The sequence below is a fragment of the Syngnathus leptorhynchus genome, chromosome 8 (genome assembly GCF_054491065.1).
Source record: "Syngnathus leptorhynchus isolate UIUO chromosome 8, UIUO_Slep, whole genome shotgun sequence".
NCBI lineage: Eukaryota > Metazoa > Chordata > Actinopteri > Syngnathiformes > Syngnathidae > Syngnathus > Syngnathus leptorhynchus.
Window position 1 is genome coordinate 10184853 of NC_141202.1, and position 18467 is coordinate 10203319.

Sequence of the window (18467 nt, forward strand, 5' to 3'; positions counted from 1 at the left end):
TGAGACAATACAACGATTTTAAACGACTGGAATCATGACAGATGAGTAGCGTAAAACGTCAGTCCCAGATGTTAAGCATTGTGTTGGCGTTATTCGTTTTATAACCAAATAATCATAAAGACATAAAACAACGCACGCCGCCGACATTTATACTGATGATAAAGCAAATTAGTGTGACGACACGACAGCGTTTCAAAGTGAGAATCAAGTCTAACATCAGGGACGTCGTGAACACGACACCACAAGAATTTAAAAACATAGGTAGGATTATACTTAGTTGTTTTTGTCACCATAATAATATATAGAAAAATACACCACAAACAAACAAAAAAGAAACGAAATTAGGAAATTCAAATAATATTCAAAAATAATTATATTTCCGGTATGTGTCGGAGGTTGTCATCACTGACTCCAAATCAGCGTTGAACTGCGGCGAAGAGCTTCGTTACCAAGCAAGACAAAAACAAAACAAAGACACCGTATTTGTGTTTATAGCGTTCGACAATCTTTTTGTCAACATGTCGCATTATAAGGTAAGTTTAATTTGTTTTATTCATTCAGTTGGCAAGGATTTATTTTTAATAAGTACGCTCGCATCGTACGGGTTAATGTTTGCAATTAAGTTTGTCGCGCACCTGCACTTGTTGCAAAAATGTGATTACGTTCGTTTAAAAATAAGACACAAACATTTGTTAATTTATGTGATATTTCAATTTACTCAAGAGCGCCAAAGTTTTGTTTTATGAAACGCGCGTCTGTTTCGTTTTCGCTAAATAGTTAGGCAATCGATTATTGTTTACAAAAATAATCATTTCTGCAGGCTCCAGACCACAAGAGGGAGCAGTTTCGGAGATACTTGGAGAAAGCTGGGGTTGTTGACAGTTTGACCAGTGGTAAGATAATTATGATTGATGATAACACAAAATTAATTGACAATAGATTATTTTAATGGCTGTGAAAAAATAAAAACCATGATTCAATAAAACTGTACAAGTAGTCCTTACTGGCCAATATGTATAATGAAGAAAATCAACAGCCACTATGAGGAATGGTGCATATGTTGTCCACATTTTAACACGTTTGTGTCTCTATTTCAGTTTTAGTAGCACTGTATGAGCAACCAGAAAAGCCTACCAACGCTCTGGAGTATCCTCATTACGAAAATAAATTAAATATCCTTGTTCAGAATAAAGTTAGATGCCTTAAACCCAACCTGTCCAGATTTGTCAAGCAGCATCTTGGCACACCCGGCCTGACAGAAGATGACACGGAGGCTCTGCAGCAGGAAGTTGTGGACCTTAGGCAGAGGTGTGCCCGTCTGGAGGAAGAGAACCTAGAGCTCAAAGCCAGAGTGAGTGTCACCATTTGCCCAGTCTTCCAGTCTTCTAGTTAACCTAATGTCCCCTTCCTCTAGCTTGAACACCGCGAGCCGCCACCCGAAGAGCCTGCTGTTGCGGAATAGACTTCAGCACAACTCCAGAAACGTTTGACTGCTTTAACTTTTGATGTTTCGTTTGGTTAGTGCGACGTAAAAAAAAAAAAGGGGGGGGGCCTTTTTCTATCACCACACAAATCATCTAAAATTCACATTATGAAGAGGACAGCTGAGAATATATTTACTGACAAGTAACCATACCTACAGCTTTTATGGTCACAATTACTGAACAATCTGTAGATATGCTCAGATGTATATTGTGGTTGAAATGTCACATCTTCACTTAAGTCTTGTCACGTTAAACTGATTGTAATTGGGTAAAAATCAATCAAAACACTGCAGAAGAAACATCAAAACCATTTCAGTATGATACTTGTACTATGTCTAGACACAGTAAGTCCTGTATATTTTTGTCGTGTTTGATTTTAATGCACACATTAGTAGCAGGTGAGTTTTGTCACATTTGAGTTTATTTGAATGATTAAAAATCATTTCCACATGCTACTCTGTGGTTTACAGTTTCTTATTTAAAAAAAGAAAACACATTTTTAGAACACTATTGAGGGTTACTGGACTAACCTTGCGACTTCAGATTGAAGTCACGAAGTGTCGACGAATTGCCCCGCCCTGACGGAGCTGAGCTCCACCGTAGCCAAAGTGCTTTCTTGATGTCCCTCCTCATGACCTTGGAGGCCAGGTTTAGGATCTCCAGGACGTTGAGGATGAGGGACAGCGCGGCCATGAACTGCATGAAGACCATGAAGATGCTCTTCTCCGTAGGCTTGGACACATAGCAGTCGATGGTGTCGGGACAAGGGGAACACTGACATTTGAACAGCGGGTACAGCCGCACGCCATACAGGAGATACTGCCCGGCCATGAAGCCCACCTCTACGGCGGAGCGTGTGAGTACGTGAGCCACGTAGCTGCGCAGCAGCGCCCCCCTGAGGGGTGCCTTGTTACACTTCCCACGCTCAAGCCGCTTCAGCGCCAGCTCAATTCGCTGCTTGGATTCATCCGACTCAGCTTCCTCCAGCCGTCTCCTGAGCGAGACCTTCCTATGACGCCGCGCTTTTTTCAGAGCCTGAAGCCTGTAGAGAGCATGGCCGGCGTAAACCAGTGAGGGGGACGCCACGGAGACCACCTGCAGCACCCAGAAACGCACGAGTGACATGGGAAAGGCCAGGTCGTAGCAGGCGTTGCGGCAGCCCGGCTGCTGCGTGTTGCACGCAAAGTGGTCCTGCTCGTCAGTCCAGACATCCTCGGCTGCCACGCCCAGCACCAACATTCGAAACACGAGCAGCAGCGTCAGCCACATTTTTCCCACCATTGTGGAGTGCGCGTGTAGCTCCTCCAAGATACCACCCAGAACGTTCCAGTCGTCCATCTTGCCATTGTGACTGTAAAAGTACAAGATGGGAGAATCTGAATTCTGCAACTGGCAAAATATGAACATTGATTCCAAATAAGTAAAATTCAAAAAGCTTAAATAATCATTTCAAAACATTGTTGAGGATTATGCAGTTCTTAGTATTAATCTTATTTTGATAGTTATTAGTTAAAGTTAGAAGTTAAGAGTTGTTAAGACATGGTAGAAAAGTTAAATGAGTTTTGACAAATAAGTCCAAATTAAGTCAATTCATGTTTTCATGTACAAGAAAATAATGCAACCACATTCATGGTCCATTTCGCTTTAACAAAACAAAAAACCTCAAATTTTGCACATTTGTAATGTTATAATAAGTTGTTTACCTTCCGGCGTGGACAGATTGCCGATGGTGACTTAAATCTCCGTGGGTCATGCGGTCTTCCCCGCAAAAAAACAGTGCAGCAAAACAAAAGCGAACTAACAAATGGGTTGGGATCACCTCGCCTTCTGAGCGATCCCCATCGTTCATCGAGCCAATGCGGTATAAAGCTGTTGTTCAGGGAAGCGCGGTAACAACATCAATTCCACAGGAAGTCCGCGAAACGTGCATTTAGGTCACGGCTTTATCGACGTCAATCTCTGCAGGGAGGGATTGTTTGGAAACATCAAATATTGATCATCACACCAAAGTGCGTCTGCTTAAGACGTACACGGCAAGTCGGCGACCGTGTACGATCACACACACTTATTGAGCAAACGCATGTAAATAACATGACTTAACACTGAATGGCCATGCGTCATACAAAGAAAAAGTGAGACTGCGGGCATCCTCGTCAATACATTACTGTCCACACAGGCCTGGTTCAATCTATAGCGCACTGTTATGTTAAAAGGATCAATGGCGTTTCAGAGGCCACTAGAACCTGCGAAGACCACTTCTTATTTCACACGCTACTATCCAACACCGAATGAGCGTTAATAAGTAAACATTAACAAAATAAATGTTACAGTAACTAAGTGGTTAATACTTAAACTAAACTAAAATAGTTATCACAACATAGACAAACTGAAAACGGACATGTTTTTAATATGACAACATGCATTAAATGACAATAAAATACAATGTAAAAACTTTGCAGAACTATAGGCGAGAACAGAAACTAACAAATATTGACTGGCTATGCTAGGACGGCGCGGGTGAAATAAAAATGTTGAAGATCACGGCAAAGAGCAAGAAGACCAGGTAGCCCACGATACACATCCAGAAGCGAGGGTCCTTCAGCAGCTTCTTGTTGTAATCGCTAAAGAACACGTAGCCCACAGTCATGCCCGCAACGATGCCCGCAAAATGAGCCACGAACGACACCTGACCATCACAGGAAATTTGGGGTTAAACTTCTCTTACGCGCCTTTTACAATAAATCATTGAAGCATTAGTTAGTTACCTGCTGGTTAGTAAGCTAGATAATAGTTGGTAATCAATTTATTTCCTAATTGGGTACTTATTACTACTAAGTAGCCTAGCTACCGGTTAGAACAGTTGTTACTGGGATAGCTAGCTAGTTAGTTGGTTACTAGTTTATTTTTAGTCAGATAGTGGGCAGGCATGTTCGTAGTAAATAGGTAGGTTCGTTACTGAGTCAGCAAGTTATTTTACTTTAAGTAAAGTGAGCTATTTTTTTGTGGCAGGGTTTGAACCTACAAGAAGCAAGAATCAAGTTATAACACGATTGGCTGATGTACTACGAGGAAAAGCAAATGCAGCACCTCCTGATCTTATGTGGCACGCTGGAGGCAAGCAAGTTGGATTTCTAGCGAGGACACAGCAAGCAGGCACACGTACCTTCATACCTCCCTCGTCGCCGGCAAATCTTCTGTAGAATGCGAAGCCAAAGTCCACGCCCACTGCAACATATAGCATACATCTCAATAGTTGAATAGATTTTTTTTTTTGAAAGTGTCAATTAAGATAAAAAGATGTCAGCCTACCAATCATCACGATGACAAGGATGCGAAACACACCGAGCAGCGGGATCATCTCTCGGAAATTCTACAAGTAAAAACATGTATTATATACAATTTGACTCCTGAAAATGATTTTTTAAAATATTATTTCTCTTATATTCCAACTTTACAATGATTTTTTTTTCTTGAATTATTACAAACTCATTCTGAGAAAATGAAACCTTATTTCATCACAATATCGTATTAGCGTACAATTACAACTTTCTTTGTTCAATTTTTATCCCTTCCTGTTATGTCGTAAAATAATTACAATTCAAATTTTATTTTTTACAATTGCGATTTGTTTTTGCTTAACAAAATTATTACTTTGTGCTTGTAAACAATTACAACGGTATTGTGTACATTAGGAGCCTCACCACCACAGCATTCATAAAGTAGCCTCCGATGAGGGCGTAGACCCCCCCGGAAGCCCCCACCAGGGCACTGAGAGGATCAAAGATAGAGCTCGCCAGTGAGCCTGGATGTAAGACAATGCAAACATGTTAAAAAAGATCTTTGAACGTTCCCGTCGAGAGTGCTCTCCTCACCTGCCAAGACTCCGGCCAGGTAAACCATTCCCACTTCAAAGCCTTTGTGGACCAGCTCCAAGGGGATGCCCAGCAGCAGTTGCATGAACAGGTTGCCCACGATGTGCTCCACACTTGATGGAATTCAGGCACCGTTAGTAGTTTGAACCGACTTTTCCTTATCCTAAATCTATGTGAGGCATTTTAGTGCAGTTGGGGTGGTCGAATGTGAGACTTCAAAGCTATAGTAGCTTGTAATGCGATCATAAAAACATGTGCCGTTTGTTTTCTTTGTCTTTCCCACGGACGTTCAGCCGGACTCACCCAGCGTGGACAAACATGTAGGAGAGAAAGCGCCACGCTTCCTGCCTGTACTCGGCCCGGTAGGTGAGGCGGCTGTTCCAGATGCCTTCCTCCAAAGTCATCCACTGCTTCTGAGGCTTCCACACGGCGTAGTAGATGAACATGCACAGCTGGAGACAAAATGCGTTAAATTCACTTTGACCATTATTTTTATGATGGATTTGTTTATTTTGAGAGGTTTATCACTGCTACTTCCTACACTGATTAACATCTGCAGTAATCATTAAAATTCCAGACTATACCGGAGTCTGACGCTTTTTGGATTCGTAATCTTTTATTCTTTAGATTTTATTTTTGTCTATAACTTTGTTTCATGTCAAATCATTTTCTCTTGTTCATTGATTTTCTCCAATTGCCTTTTCATTATTAACTTTCTTTGTGCATATTACTCATTCTCCTCTTAAGATTACAACTTCCCCATGCTTGTGAATGACCACGCTTTCCTTTTATACTCATTACTCCCGTAATTCTGACTTTTTTCCTCATACTTTTTAGCTTGAACACGAATTGATTGGTGCCTTTAACTGGGTGTTGCCACAGTATGAAGTCACAAGATTTATATTTAAAGTGTTCATCATCCCGCAAAAGATTTACGTATTGCAACAGTCTTTCAAGTGGATGTGTTTTTTAGGGATGTTCCTATTCTTCTCTGAGCTCATGTGATGAATCATGAACCACAAAAAAGGAAGGAAGTGATGCTTGAAGTCCAAAATACGTATTCAAGATGACCCAAGCGGATGTCATACCTCTACAACACTGATAACGATGATGAAGACGGGTGGTGGGCAGCAGTTGGCCCTCTGCAGGTAGGTGCTGCGGGAGTCTTCCGGAAGCATCCACCTGGAGATGCTCTGCTGGAACTTCTCGCAGCATCCCAACTTCCGCCTCCCATCTGGAAGATCGTCTCCGTCCCGGGAATCCTGTTTCTCTTCTTGCCGCTCCACGGGGAACGACTCCTGTTGCTCCAGGTCCACATCACCCATCGCCACTGCTGCAGCGGAAAAACATACGTGCAGTGACTCACAACCAGTCTGACATTCGTTTATTGATATTTTTCAACTGTATGTGCACTTTATATAGTGATAATTGAATTAGTTTGAATTTTTTTTACATATAAAAAAATGGGCCTTGGCTAAATAAACATTTGGAAACACTGGTTTAAACTCAGGGGGTGTACCTAATCAAATGTCCAGTTAAATGTCATTGCGCTCCGTTCCTCACAACAGATCAAGCATGTACGGAACTGACTGACCCCCCCCCCCCCCCCCCACACACACACACACACACACACACAGATCATGCCGCTCATCTTTGCGTTATTAAGTCAGCAACAAACACGATCACAACTGTAAATATATTAAGTCACAGAAAAGAGCGTAATTTAAGGATGCAAACTCACTTCAAACTTAACCAGGAGGTGAGCCAAACAAACTGTCGACTCTGTGCTTGGTTAGGATCGATGAGGGGCAGCTCGTCCGTTGTTTAGTTTAGGCAGTTTTTAGATTTGGTTCATTTTTCGGAAGCCTCTGTTGCTAGCCGGCGTCGTCGTCTCGTCTCGAATGAAAACTGGAAGAGGAGGAGGGGAGAAAAAATGGCTTTAAGATAATTATAGTCCCCTGAGTTTTTTCCCCTTCCTTCCTCCCAGCGACTAAACAAACAAAGACGCACGTAATTCGGAATATTTGACCGTCCTACTACAGAGTTGGGAGTTGCCCAAAAGGAGGAGGAGGAGGGCGGCTAGCTTACCTGCTTACCTGTCAGCTTCTGTTAGCTACCTGAGTCTACCTACCTGTTAGCTCCCGCCTCTCCCTGCATGCCACGCCCGTAAACTAGAACGAGACGGCTAAGCTCGATTTGCCATTCATAACAAATTTAAAAAATATAAGCAGTAAATTATTAAGGCCACCGGCACCGGGTCATGTGAATCCAGCCTGATTTTTATGGACGTAGTACATTGTCTATTCAGCACAAGTGAGGTGTTATTACGTTAGTATACCACACAGTGGCGCTAAAGTCCGTATAATCGAACCCTCTTGTTTTAAGCAAACACTATACTGCATTTTTGAGTTAACTACTGGACTAAATCAGAAACCGTACTTAACTTGAAAAGTAGAAATGTACGTACTGTTTTAATAAAAGTTTGTAATTTTGAATCATTCACTCTGTACTTAACTACTGCATTTGAAACATACAATGTAAAATATAGAAAACTGTTAGAAATCAAGACAGAATCCAACTGGCAAATTTTATTCGCAGAACTTTTATTTATTTTTTTCAAAAGGGAGGAAAAAAAGCACATTCTCATGTTGAAAGAGAAAGAGTGAGCAAGGAGGGACGACATGAGAGGCGTTAAATACAGCTGCTCACTCCAAAGAGCTTCTATCACATGAGCCAAGAAGAATAAGCTTTGTAGTCTACAGCGCCAGGCCAGAGATTGGACAACGGGGATCATCGGCTTCAGTCCACATTTTCAGGTAGAGAGAGACAGCAAGAGCAGTGATGAGAAACTTAAAAAAAAATAAAAATAAAGACAAATAACAGGAGGGAGGACGGGGGAAACAGGACAAAAAAGGTCATCTTCTCAAGATTTCGTCGAGCTTTTGGCCAGCGGGAACAGTTTTAACTTAAACCATGGCACTGTATGTCTGTGTGCAAGTGTGTGTGTGTGTGTGCATGTATGTATGTGTATGTGTGTGTAGGTGGTGGGGTTAAAAAAAATAAAAAAAATCAAGTGGTAGAGGGCCTTAGAAGAGCAGCCATCTTGTGTGCGAGGGAAGAAGCTTGGAACTCGTGGCAGTGCGTTCAAGAGACATCTGAAAAGAAGCCAAGGGCAGTGAGTAGGCATCAAACTAAAAAGTCCAATAAAACATTTAAAATAAATCCTAAACACAAAAAGATGTTTCACAAATATATATACGAGTTGGTATTCTTACAACTAGCGGGCCGGGCGCCGTATCTTCGCATGATCTGATCTTGCGTGAATTTCACAAAGGATTCATATTGTTCTGTGGAGAAAAGCCCAAATGATCAAATGGGTTCATTTCGATCGACCAATCACGGGAGTCCATCTGATTTTCATATCATAGAGAATGTTACCTGAAAGTTTTGTGTTGAGGATCTGTTCATACTCCTCGCGGATCTTCTCCTCGTGGTCTTTGAGCAAGCGCTCGCACAGGTAGCTCACCTGCTTCAGCGTGAACGAGGGCTGGTCCCGTCTCGAGGCGCCTGACAAACCCCAAAAAAGGATGAGTTTTTTTTGTCTTTTTTAAAAACGAAGGACATTTTTGAAATATAATTAGTTTCAAATTCACAAATGTTTCCCACAAATTCAACCAATGGCTGCGAGTCGTGCGCAAGCTAGCAATTTCCTCCAGTCTTCAGCTACCTGGTGGGGAGCTGGGGGCGTGCAGGGATGAAGAGGGGCTGGGGACGTCAGAGTGTCCACATGCCTCCGTCTGGTTGAAGGCACCCTCCAGCTGCCGCCTCCTCTGGATCCGGCTGTACTCCTGGCGCAGGTTTTTGAAGATCTGCTCTGTAGAACGACAAACAACAACATATCAATTCGAGCACGTATTACTGATGATGACTTGGGAGCATTTTGGTCATTGTCAACTTTTTGATGTGCAAACCACTGCTAGCATGCTAATTATCTACGCAACGCATTTCACAACAGCAGCAGTTGTAATCGTGCGATGCTTCACGTCTATCGTTAAAGGTTCAAAGTTTAACAAAAGCTCCAGTGAAAACAAACCAGCTGATAAGAAAATGTGAACACCGCATCTAAAGCCCCTCTGGACAGCGGCTATTTTACTGGCTGGATCTCAAAGGAGAAGCTTTCAATGTAGCAGGCTCCAGTGAATTAGCCAAACAGAAACGGCAACAGCAAACTCATTTATCTTGGGTGGAGGGTCCAAAACTGCCCATCAGCTGCCGACAAGCAAGGGAAGCATTAGTGGAAGCAACGCGTACAGCTAGAAGTCACGTGGACAGCGACGATTGTTCAAAGATGTCCCCGCGCATGTTTCCCAACGTCCTCATCAGTAGTACCGACTCGACTCTGGGGTTTTGCTCGGTAACAATGGGCCAGGCTGAGCAATCAATCACAGACACTTCCTTCCGGGGGTTCGGGGAGGGAGAAACATGGCGAAAAATCCCGAGCTCAAAGGCTCAGACGCTGACCAAACAATGAAGCAGACACGAGATCCAGCACATAGATTGGACTCGAGTGGCTGGGCTGTGAGAAAACCCAGCATGTGTGTGTGTGGGGGGGGAGCACTGAAGCCTATGATGGCTCAGTTCAAGTTACAGTAGATCAACAAAAGCCAACCATTTGCTTCAGGGGTTGCACTGTTTTTGAAGCAATGCTGCATTCCAGGAAACTGGGACATGTCTCTGTTCAACAAAAAAAAAAGGAAAATGGAACACTGTTTTGTTTTGTTCCCACCCCGCATCACCCTCACTGATCGTTTTCAGGCTAAACATTAGCATTATGCTAGGGGCCACATGCTACTATTAGCGTTCAAGGAATCTTCTGCATTGTAAAATGTGCAATACAAGAAGAGTTTTTATTTCTAGCGCGTGAAAATTGTGCTGTTTGTTGGCTGGTGTCTCTTGTGTAGTCTTGTCTTTTCATCACTTGGCGTTGGCATGATGCTAGTAGCTGAAGGCCACTGTTAGTTTACAGGAAACGAGGAAATTTCAGCATCAGATTAAAGTGCACTAGAACACTGATGTTTTTAGCAACTGGGGGACGTATTGTATCCAGTCTAGCTATTTTATCAAACAAAGTCAACCATTTTGTAAAATGAGGAAGAGGCCATTTGCATGAACTTCAAGTGAACATTTCCAGGGAGAGAAACAAAATGTCGAACCGGAATGACACAGTTGTGACTGAGCAGAGGTACGTGATGTATTTGTCGGAAAACAGCTGCGTGCGCGTGTGCGCGTTCGTTCCATCAAGCTCGATGAGCGTGCTGCGTAATAGATAAGCACCACTCCCTGTGTCGGCCTTCATGCACGTGCTGAACAAGGTTTCTGGTCTGGCAGGTCGAAATAAACCATATGGCCCTTTCTTCGGCTTTTTATTGCTACAGCGCGACAGGAGAAGGTTATGTAGTACAAAATGGCTGATAGATTGATCAAGTGACAAAGGGGCAAGCATTTGGTCTCGTGAAGAGAGTTCCCTTTCCAGGAGGCTCAATCCTTTCTTTTAGGCGTCATTGTTTTTTTTTTTTTACACCTGTTGTCTAGCAACAATCTTCAAATGTTCCGTTGCGTGGTTAACAAAGGATTAATGTCGCAGACAGTTTGAATTTTGTGTTTGAGATTTCACTATACAACGGACGGCAGCTATTCACAGGCAATGGGCCCACGAATACCCAAAATCCATGTATGATTGATACTCTAGAACCAAACTCCTGACTTCCATTCATTTTTTTTTAGCTCCCAGGTGTCACCAAAACACCAGAATGGCAGTATTAAGAATCTTGTCCATGGTGAACAGATCATTCCTTGCAGCATGCTAATGTGGTTGGGAATCATTACCCTGGACGAACGGACAACGCTAAATTAAGAAACAAGCATAGGTTAAGCATGGCATCAAAGTTGGTCGAGCATTTCAAGGGTTTGCTGCGGTGATGATGCAGAATTTCTTTTGCAGCTTTAATTCCTGCTTCTGCACCTCAGTTTATCAAAGAGGGGTGAGGCAAAGGCATCAAGGAAAGGAACAATGCCCTCCCACCCTCAGGAGGAAAGGAATAATGGAAACCCCACCACCCAACCACCACCTCAATCCAAAATGATTGTGCCAGCTCCTAATTTGCAGCCTGCAATCCTGTTAGCTTGCTATCATTTGTCCAACCTTTCCCTGTCATTTTGCAACATCTTATATGACGACACATGAGGTAGACATCACGGCTACGGAAGGAAGACATGACGTCCCTCACATTAATAAGTGAAATTTACAACTTGGATTTCAACATTGGAGGCCAACAAAATGAATTCACAATCGATTTCATGGTTACGTGTTTTACAGTGGATGCCATTAATGGTGCATTTCAGTAAAAACGTGAGACAATACAAGTCATTAATCAGCAACAACTCAACGACGACATTCCCCTCTCGGATGTTAGCCTAGCGAGCTAAGCGCTAGCTTCCAACCCCCATTCAAGCTAACCACTCCACCCAAATCCCCTCCTCCCCATGACACCCACCCCAGTAAAGGCAACAAAAAAAGCAATCAGGTCATATTAAATCGTACCTGGCGTAAGTCTGTTTTCGCCCGCCACGGTTTGCGGCGACATGGAGTGCGTCGGGCCGTCGCCGGCGGTGCGGAGGTTGTTGCATCTTTGCGGGGACGGAGTGCCGGGAGTCCCCGGTAGGGGGTTGCACCGTCTCCGCTTGGGAGACTGGGGGCTGAGGAGGGCCTCAAACTCCATCGAGCGCTTTAGCGTCGCCCCGCAGGCCATCTTCGGCTGAAAAATGGGACGTCAAGCCTATAGAAAGGAAATTCAGAGAGTGTAGATGCCGGTGCCGAACGTTCTTTTCCGGGCTTCGAGGCGTCTATCTTCCTTCCCACGACAACGGCTTTTTCTCTCTGAGGGCCAAGAACCGACTGAGCTTGCTGAAATTTTCAAACGTCACAATGGCAGAGCGTACCAATGAGCAACAGAGAACGGGGGGTTGTCGTAATGTAGCGACTTCTTGCTTGTTGTCCTTTCTTATTCGCCGGTATATTTGAGCCATACGTTTTTCTAGAAGTTCTTATTAACCCATTTTGAAAAATAAACATGTTATGACTTCTAACTCTGTTTTCATAACGTTCTGTGACGGACCTCCCCTGCGATGAGCATAATGGTTTGAGTTGAACTCCAACTAAAGTCTCTGGTGTTCAGGTAAACGTAAGCTAACAAAAGCTGAACGTCAAATTTGATTATTTTAGCCATCGTCTAATTGTGTATGTTTCACCTTAGGGTTAGTCAAAATGACGCCTTTTAAGTCAGCACCCTCTAACAAGCTTGCCAACGTCGTTTCATGACTCGCGAAAACAACAATTTCACCTGTTAATCGCTAGCAAGTACGTGGACTAAATCTGTGCAGAGAAGGGAGAGGAATGGTTATGAATCTTTAAACACAACGATTGTTTATTTTTTAATTCTCAATATTATCCTCAATTTAATTGTACTTATTGAGCACCTTAAAATTGTCACCCTGAAAAAGTGTTGTACATAAACATCTAAACACAAGAATAATCAAGACAATAATAACAGCCAACGTGACACAAAAATATTCTCATGCTATGTTGAGTCATCAAATGAAAATGGGCGGGTTCTAAAAATAATAATAATAATAATAAATACACAGCAAGGGTTTTTGTCTAATGTGACCAGTGACCCAAAAAAGCCATCTTCCCTCTGAGCTTCTGGGCAGGAGTGATGAAGCAGCAGGAGCTAAGGTCCATCCAGCGAGACCGTTTTGATATTTGAAATCAAACAGCATTATAGTTTTAATCATTAGATGCGAGGGGGTTAAATCCAGTAACTTATGGTGCTTCCCACATCAGTGTCAATGGGAGCGTTTAGCAGTAGCCCCCCCCCTTTTATTCAAAACAAAAGAATGTTCTCGTAGTGTATTGCCCCCACCCTCCACCCCCAGCAGTCTTTTCTTCTGGCATGTCCCCCATTTAAATCCCCCTCTGCATAGGAGCCTTTGTGGCCTTCATGTGCAGTTAGTATAACTGCCCCCACCTAAAATACACACACCACACCCCCAAGCTCTTATAGGGCCATACATCACACACACAAGCATCATCATGTCATCACATACTTAGAAAACAAAACATTGTACTCCACAACAATTACAAAGTCATACATGACAATATAACATTTAATCACAGTGAAACTCGCTGGGGTTCAATCCGCCCCATTTTGGCACCACAAAAATCCATTTGTAAGCCAGAAAACACTAAACTACCTGAGAATTAACTCTCTCAGTATGAAGCTGGATTCCCACACACACATTTCTAAATTCATTAGTGCGGCTTAAGCTAACGTTAGCCACTTAAGATTGTGACCCTTACACCGCAACCAGCGTTTGACTTTGGATCTCTTTTTTTATTCTTTGAGAACTACAACCAAGCCCTGCGTTTTAGTGTCCTAATATCCAGCTAGCTACTGCTTGTCTGTTAGTTCCAATACTGAGCAAAATTGAGAGCTTCCGGGTAGTTCCTGTGTGGTACAGTCCTCCATTGATGGTGGTCTTTGGTCTGAATCCTCCGCAGTGACCTTCTTACACTTAGCGGCCTGGCTGAGGACCTTAACCTGGTGCAGCAGGGCCTGTCTGAGCTCCCGGCAGCGCAGGGCATACAGTAGGGGGTTGACGGCCGAGTTGAGGAGACACAGGGTGCTGCAGAAGGCGAAGGCCCGCTGCTGGGTGTGGCTCAGTTCCACGGCCACGTCGGCCAGCATGAAGGAGAGCGCTGGGAGCCAGCAGCCCACCAGGGTGAGCAGGATCAGGCCGAAGGTGCGCGCCAGCCGGATATCCATCCTCATGCGGGCGTGCCCTGCCCCTACCGCCCCCTGGAGGTTGCTTAAGGAGGCCTCGTGGCAGTGGGCTTTCCACAGGATCAGGACGTAAGCGCCCAGGATGAGCGCAAGGAGGACCAGGATGAAGCTGGTCCAGCAGGCCAGGTAACCCCGACTGATGTAGGGGAAGAGGTGGGAGCACGGCGATGCCAATCCGGTAGGGCAAGTCCAGCCCATCAACGGCAGCGTCGAGATGAATACAGTGGCGCTCCAGAGGGCGAGTAGCCCCAGTAGAGCTCGACGGCGAGTCAGCAGTGCCTTGTAGCCGGCCGGCCGGTGGATGCATAGGTAGCGGTCCAGGGCGGTCAGCAGTAGGCTGCCCACCGAGTTGGTGAAGGCCATGGTGACTCCGCCCAGCTTGAAGAGGTAAGCGGTAGGACCGTCGCAGCGGCGGAACAGGTGGAAGTCCAGGAAGCTGGTGGTGAAGAAGCAGCTGGCAAAGACGTCAGCCAGCGCCAGATTGCCGATGAAGATGTAGGAGGGACGCTGACGCAGCGAGCTCGTGGCGGCGATCAATCCAAGGATGACAACGTTCTCCAGCAGCGTGATGGGCCCGGCTAGGAAACAGATGGAGCCGATGGCCGTCTTCTCTGCCGCGATTAGGACCATGTAGAATTCCAGGTTCTCGCAGGACCTGTTGACTGGGAGAAAGCCTTCAGATCGTCTAAAACTGAGAAGTGCATCATATCTATTTATGAGGCATACCAAACGCATATACCCTTTTTTTTGGCTCGTATCACTCGAGTCAAAGATCACCCCACTCAAGCATCATTCCTTACCCGTTGAAGCCGACGTGTTTTCTTTGACTTGGGTGAGCACGAAAGAAGGAATCTCCAGTTCCTCCATTTTAGCACTTTGGCTTTGCAGCGCCTTCGCGACAATAAAATATGTTATACGTAATCACATTGTGACTGTCATATACAATGAGCTAAATGTCAAACCTCATGGGCGCCAACCAGCACAACCTTTTCCACTCCAACAGCAATTAAGGGCAGACGTTTCCTGCCGAGGGAGTGGGGGGGGGGGGGGGGGGACACAAAAACAACAACAATAATAAGCACAAAATGTAATTACGAGTCCTCTCTGTCAATATTGAACTTCGAGCTAAGAGGGAACATTGACATTTTTAAGGGAAAGTGGAAAGTCATTTGGAGCTCAAAGCAAACAAATGTAATGATCATTAGGGCCTCGAACATGTCGGCCATAAAGATGAGAGATCAGCTTGAATATATTTTTAAAACTTGTCTTCAGTTGATATGCAGCACAAAAACCCCAACACATTTATCACCAAATCAATCACCAAACTCACTTTTTGGACTATTTTTCAAGAGGCTCCAGTTAATTTCCTTAACATGAGGATGCACGATGCACCGCCCTCTTGTGGACACATGAGGTAGCGGACTTGTAATCAGAAAGTGAAGGTCAGTCAGCTTTTATCAATCCTTTCCCCTATATGCAATCAATAGATTGAAGTAATGTAAGAGGATTGGGCTGAGGTATTAAACAATGGAGCCATTAATGGGGGTGGCCCATTAGAGTCATATTTTTAGGAACAATAAATCCATTCTATTACAAAGTACCTGTTGTCAAGAGAGGCCTCAAGATACTGTAATTTAACATTGTGTATACTCAAATATTTCCACTATTACGTAACAGTTTGATACATATATAAAGCATCAAATAAAACATGTCAAAATATACACACGAAAACATCTAACATGAAAATATAAATGTATAGATTATACCAAACGATGTATTCTCAATAACTAGGTTAAATTGCCACCTTAATGAAAAGAATAAAGTATGATGATTCAAGTAGCCTATAATGTTCATATTACACATTCAAATACAACATGTAAATAATCATAAGCTACCAAATTAGCGTAAATTAAAAATGTCTAAAATACACTTAAATATAAAGTCATGTTATCAATCAAAATCCATATAATACATATATATAATACATATTCATGTAATATAATTTTAAAATTACGATGATTGTGAAAACAAACTGTAGAATGAAGAAGTGCAATCGTTTGGGAAAGTTGATTTTTCCTCTTTCTCTATGAAACACTTAAACAAATACATGGCACATCCCCTTTTTCACAACTGAAATGTGACGTTGAGTCACTTTTTCTACATGCACCAAGCTCAGCAGAAATTCGTCATCACAAATCATGATGATTCCCCAAAGTATTGCTCAACAATATGACCGCTTGCATTAGCATATTTCAAAATTGACATGTGAAGAAGCTCATGGCAGCTTGCTTACCTGTTGCTGTTTGCGCTCGCCACTTTTAGTGATGTGAGCACAGGAGGAGAGCAAATAAGACCGATTGGACAGAGCGAGAGGGAGGGAGCAAATGATGATGATGGTGATGAGAGGATGAAATAATACAAGGAAGCATCAGCCTGAGTGTGGTCTGTTGCCATGGTTATCTAAATGGAACGTTTCATTTCACTATTATTGGAAGAATTAAAGAAAAGAGGCAATCATTTCTCTCGGAGATCCTGTAAAACCCGGCATTGAGATACAAGTGCACTTCAGACCCATACCACAAGATGGCGGTAGAGAACATCACAGCATATAAATTCACATTGTTTTCCTTGTAGTGGAAGCACAATGGCTAGTTTAATGAGGCAGTTATTACAAAGCTATTTTCAAAAATGTTAGCCTAAAGTAGGCATTACACACACACACACACACACACACACACACACACACACACACACACACACACACACACACACACACACACACACACACACACACACAAAAAGCTTGAATCTATCTTCTGTGTTTTTCGAGGTTAATGCGCAAAAGTTTGAGAACAAAACCGGTCTCAATGTGTATTTCTTAAGTCAAGAACACATTCAAGAACACAACTCTGTTTCAAGAATCTTGACATACTTTAAGACAGTATCGTCATCAACCTCCGGCCTGGAATATATGACGACGCCTTCAGGAAGTTTTCCAAACCATGTTGAAACACGTATCGTGATACTGCTGCAGGGCTTGTATTACTTTCGATATGAAACGTTTGGAATGAGGAAGAACAGTGGAACAAGTTGGCGCACTCGTTTAAGTGAAGGTCATGAATCTAGTCAGAAATAACTGCCCCGCTCGCTAATCGCATTGTTTCCACGGACAAACACAGTGCAGCTCCACCTTTGACGTCGTGACTGGCAATACGTTTCTGGCAGTTTTGGTCGCCCATTGGCAATGAAACCGGCGTAGCAAGAAAATAATTCTCGTGACGCAAACCACTTAGGCTTTCATTTCAACAGCCACTCCCTGCCTCTTTCTTCAAAATCAAACAAAAGCCACTAACGTTTCCTCAAAGAAAAACTTTTTTGCCGTTAGGTGTGATTTTTATTTTGATTAAAAATTTGCAGCTGACTTTTTTCTCTTTTTAAATTTTTTTATTAAATGGGTTCTCGTTTTGACAAATGAAAAACACTTGTTTTGCACAAATGTGGACTGAACCAAGACCTTCAAACTGAGATAAGGAACAAAGCAAACCACTTTACAGAAGGACATTTATTTGTTTATTTAAAGCAGTTGTCCCTGAGCAAGTCTATCTAAATGTTATGAAATCTCAACATTTGAAAACAGTTTCAAACGCACTTCAGGGTCTCACAGTCAAAGGGATCATTTCGTACAAAATGCAGGCCTCGAGTGAACTTGGGGAGGAAAAACTGAGTTAGTGTGCCAGGTTTTTTTTTTGCTTGAAGAATCAAATGACATGGACGTGTTGTTTTTTTTTTTTACTGTGAGTGTCATGTTTACGTCGACAAATATGGTGACGTGGCCTTCATGCCAGGTCGATGCGACCCGCAAAAGGCCTTACTGCTGACCTATTTTCCTTAGTTTGGGATTTGTGATTAACGACTCCACCCCTCCCCCATGCCTGTTGTGCAACTTTTAAAAGTCCACACACTCTCCAGCGGAGGAAAGCCACTCTTAACTGACTGATCCTGCTCTCCCGAGTTCTGATTGTTGGTTTTTATCTTTTATGTGCAAACATGGCCAAGGTTGTACTAGCTGACGTATGGCGGAGATCAAGTGATACAAAGGCCAGAACGTGAGGTTCTCCAATTGTTGTTAGTCTGGAAGTTATGTTATGGCTGTTACGCATGACCGCCAATACACTTCCTGTCCCTTACCTACATTCCTAAGACACAAC

The 18467-nt window shown here is 43.3% G+C and overlaps 5 protein-coding genes across 9 annotated transcripts; 1 reads left to right on the forward strand and 4 right to left on the reverse strand.

The window, feature by feature from the left end:
• Positions 1–118: 118 nt before the first annotated feature.
• Positions 119–1939, forward strand: LOC147052325 (c-Myc-binding protein-like). 2 transcript variants are annotated; one of them, XM_085918029.1, is made up of 5 exons: positions 119–261; positions 396–533; positions 821–893; positions 1098–1351; positions 1415–1939. In XM_085918029.1, the coding sequence occupies exons 2-5, from the start codon at positions 519–521 to the stop codon at positions 1460–1462; spliced, it is 390 nt and encodes a 129-aa protein (XP_085774155.1). In that variant the 5' UTR covers positions 119–261; positions 396–518; the 3' UTR covers positions 1463–1939. The 2 variants fall into 2 exon arrangements, with proteins under 2 accessions (XP_085774155.1, XP_085774156.1); XM_085918030.1 differs by lacking the exon at positions 119–261 and having other exon boundaries at positions 268–533; positions 1098–1146; positions 1222–1351.
• LOC147052326 (gap junction alpha-10 protein-like) lies at positions 949–3860 on the reverse strand. Its single transcript, XM_085918024.1, has 2 exons — positions 3188–3860; positions 949–2835 (listed from the first exon to the last, which is right to left on the reverse strand). Exons 1-2 carry the CDS (start codon positions 3331–3333, stop codon positions 2010–2012), a joined length of 972 nt encoding a protein of 323 aa, XP_085774150.1. The 5' UTR covers positions 3334–3860; the 3' UTR covers positions 949–2009.
• An 11-nt stretch (positions 3861–3871) lies between these two features.
• rhbdl2 (rhomboid, veinlet-like 2 (Drosophila)) lies at positions 3872–7663 on the reverse strand. Of its 4 annotated transcripts, none has more exons than XM_085918028.1 (9): positions 7488–7663; positions 7098–7264; positions 6445–6689; positions 5660–5808; positions 5357–5469; positions 5186–5286; positions 4794–4854; positions 4648–4709; positions 3872–4170 (listed from the first exon to the last, which is right to left on the reverse strand). In XM_085918028.1, exons 3-9 carry the CDS (start codon positions 6679–6681, stop codon positions 3988–3990), a joined length of 906 nt encoding a protein of 301 aa, XP_085774154.1. In that variant the 5' UTR covers positions 6682–6689; positions 7098–7264; positions 7488–7663; the 3' UTR covers positions 3872–3987. The 4 variants fall into 4 exon arrangements, with proteins under 4 accessions (XP_085774154.1, XP_085774152.1, XP_085774153.1 ...); XM_085918026.1 differs by having other exon boundaries at positions 7445–7663; XM_085918027.1 differs by lacking the exon at positions 7488–7663 and adding an exon at positions 7367–7425.
• A 279-nt stretch (positions 7664–7942) lies between these two features.
• akirin1 (akirin 1) lies at positions 7943–12481 on the reverse strand. The gene is made up of 5 exons (XM_085918739.1): positions 11958–12481; positions 9084–9230; positions 8795–8923; positions 8632–8703; positions 7943–8511 (listed from the first exon to the last, which is right to left on the reverse strand). Exons 1-5 carry the CDS (start codon positions 12163–12165, stop codon positions 8501–8503), a joined length of 567 nt encoding a protein of 188 aa, XP_085774865.1. The 5' UTR covers positions 12166–12481; the 3' UTR covers positions 7943–8500.
• An 897-nt stretch (positions 12482–13378) lies between these two features.
• cnr2 (cannabinoid receptor 2) lies at positions 13379–14916 on the reverse strand. The gene has a single exon (XM_085918738.1). It carries the CDS (start codon positions 14887–14889, stop codon positions 13867–13869), a length of 1023 nt encoding a protein of 340 aa, XP_085774864.1. The 5' UTR covers positions 14890–14916; the 3' UTR covers positions 13379–13866.
• Between the last annotated feature and the right edge of the window lie 3551 nt (positions 14917–18467).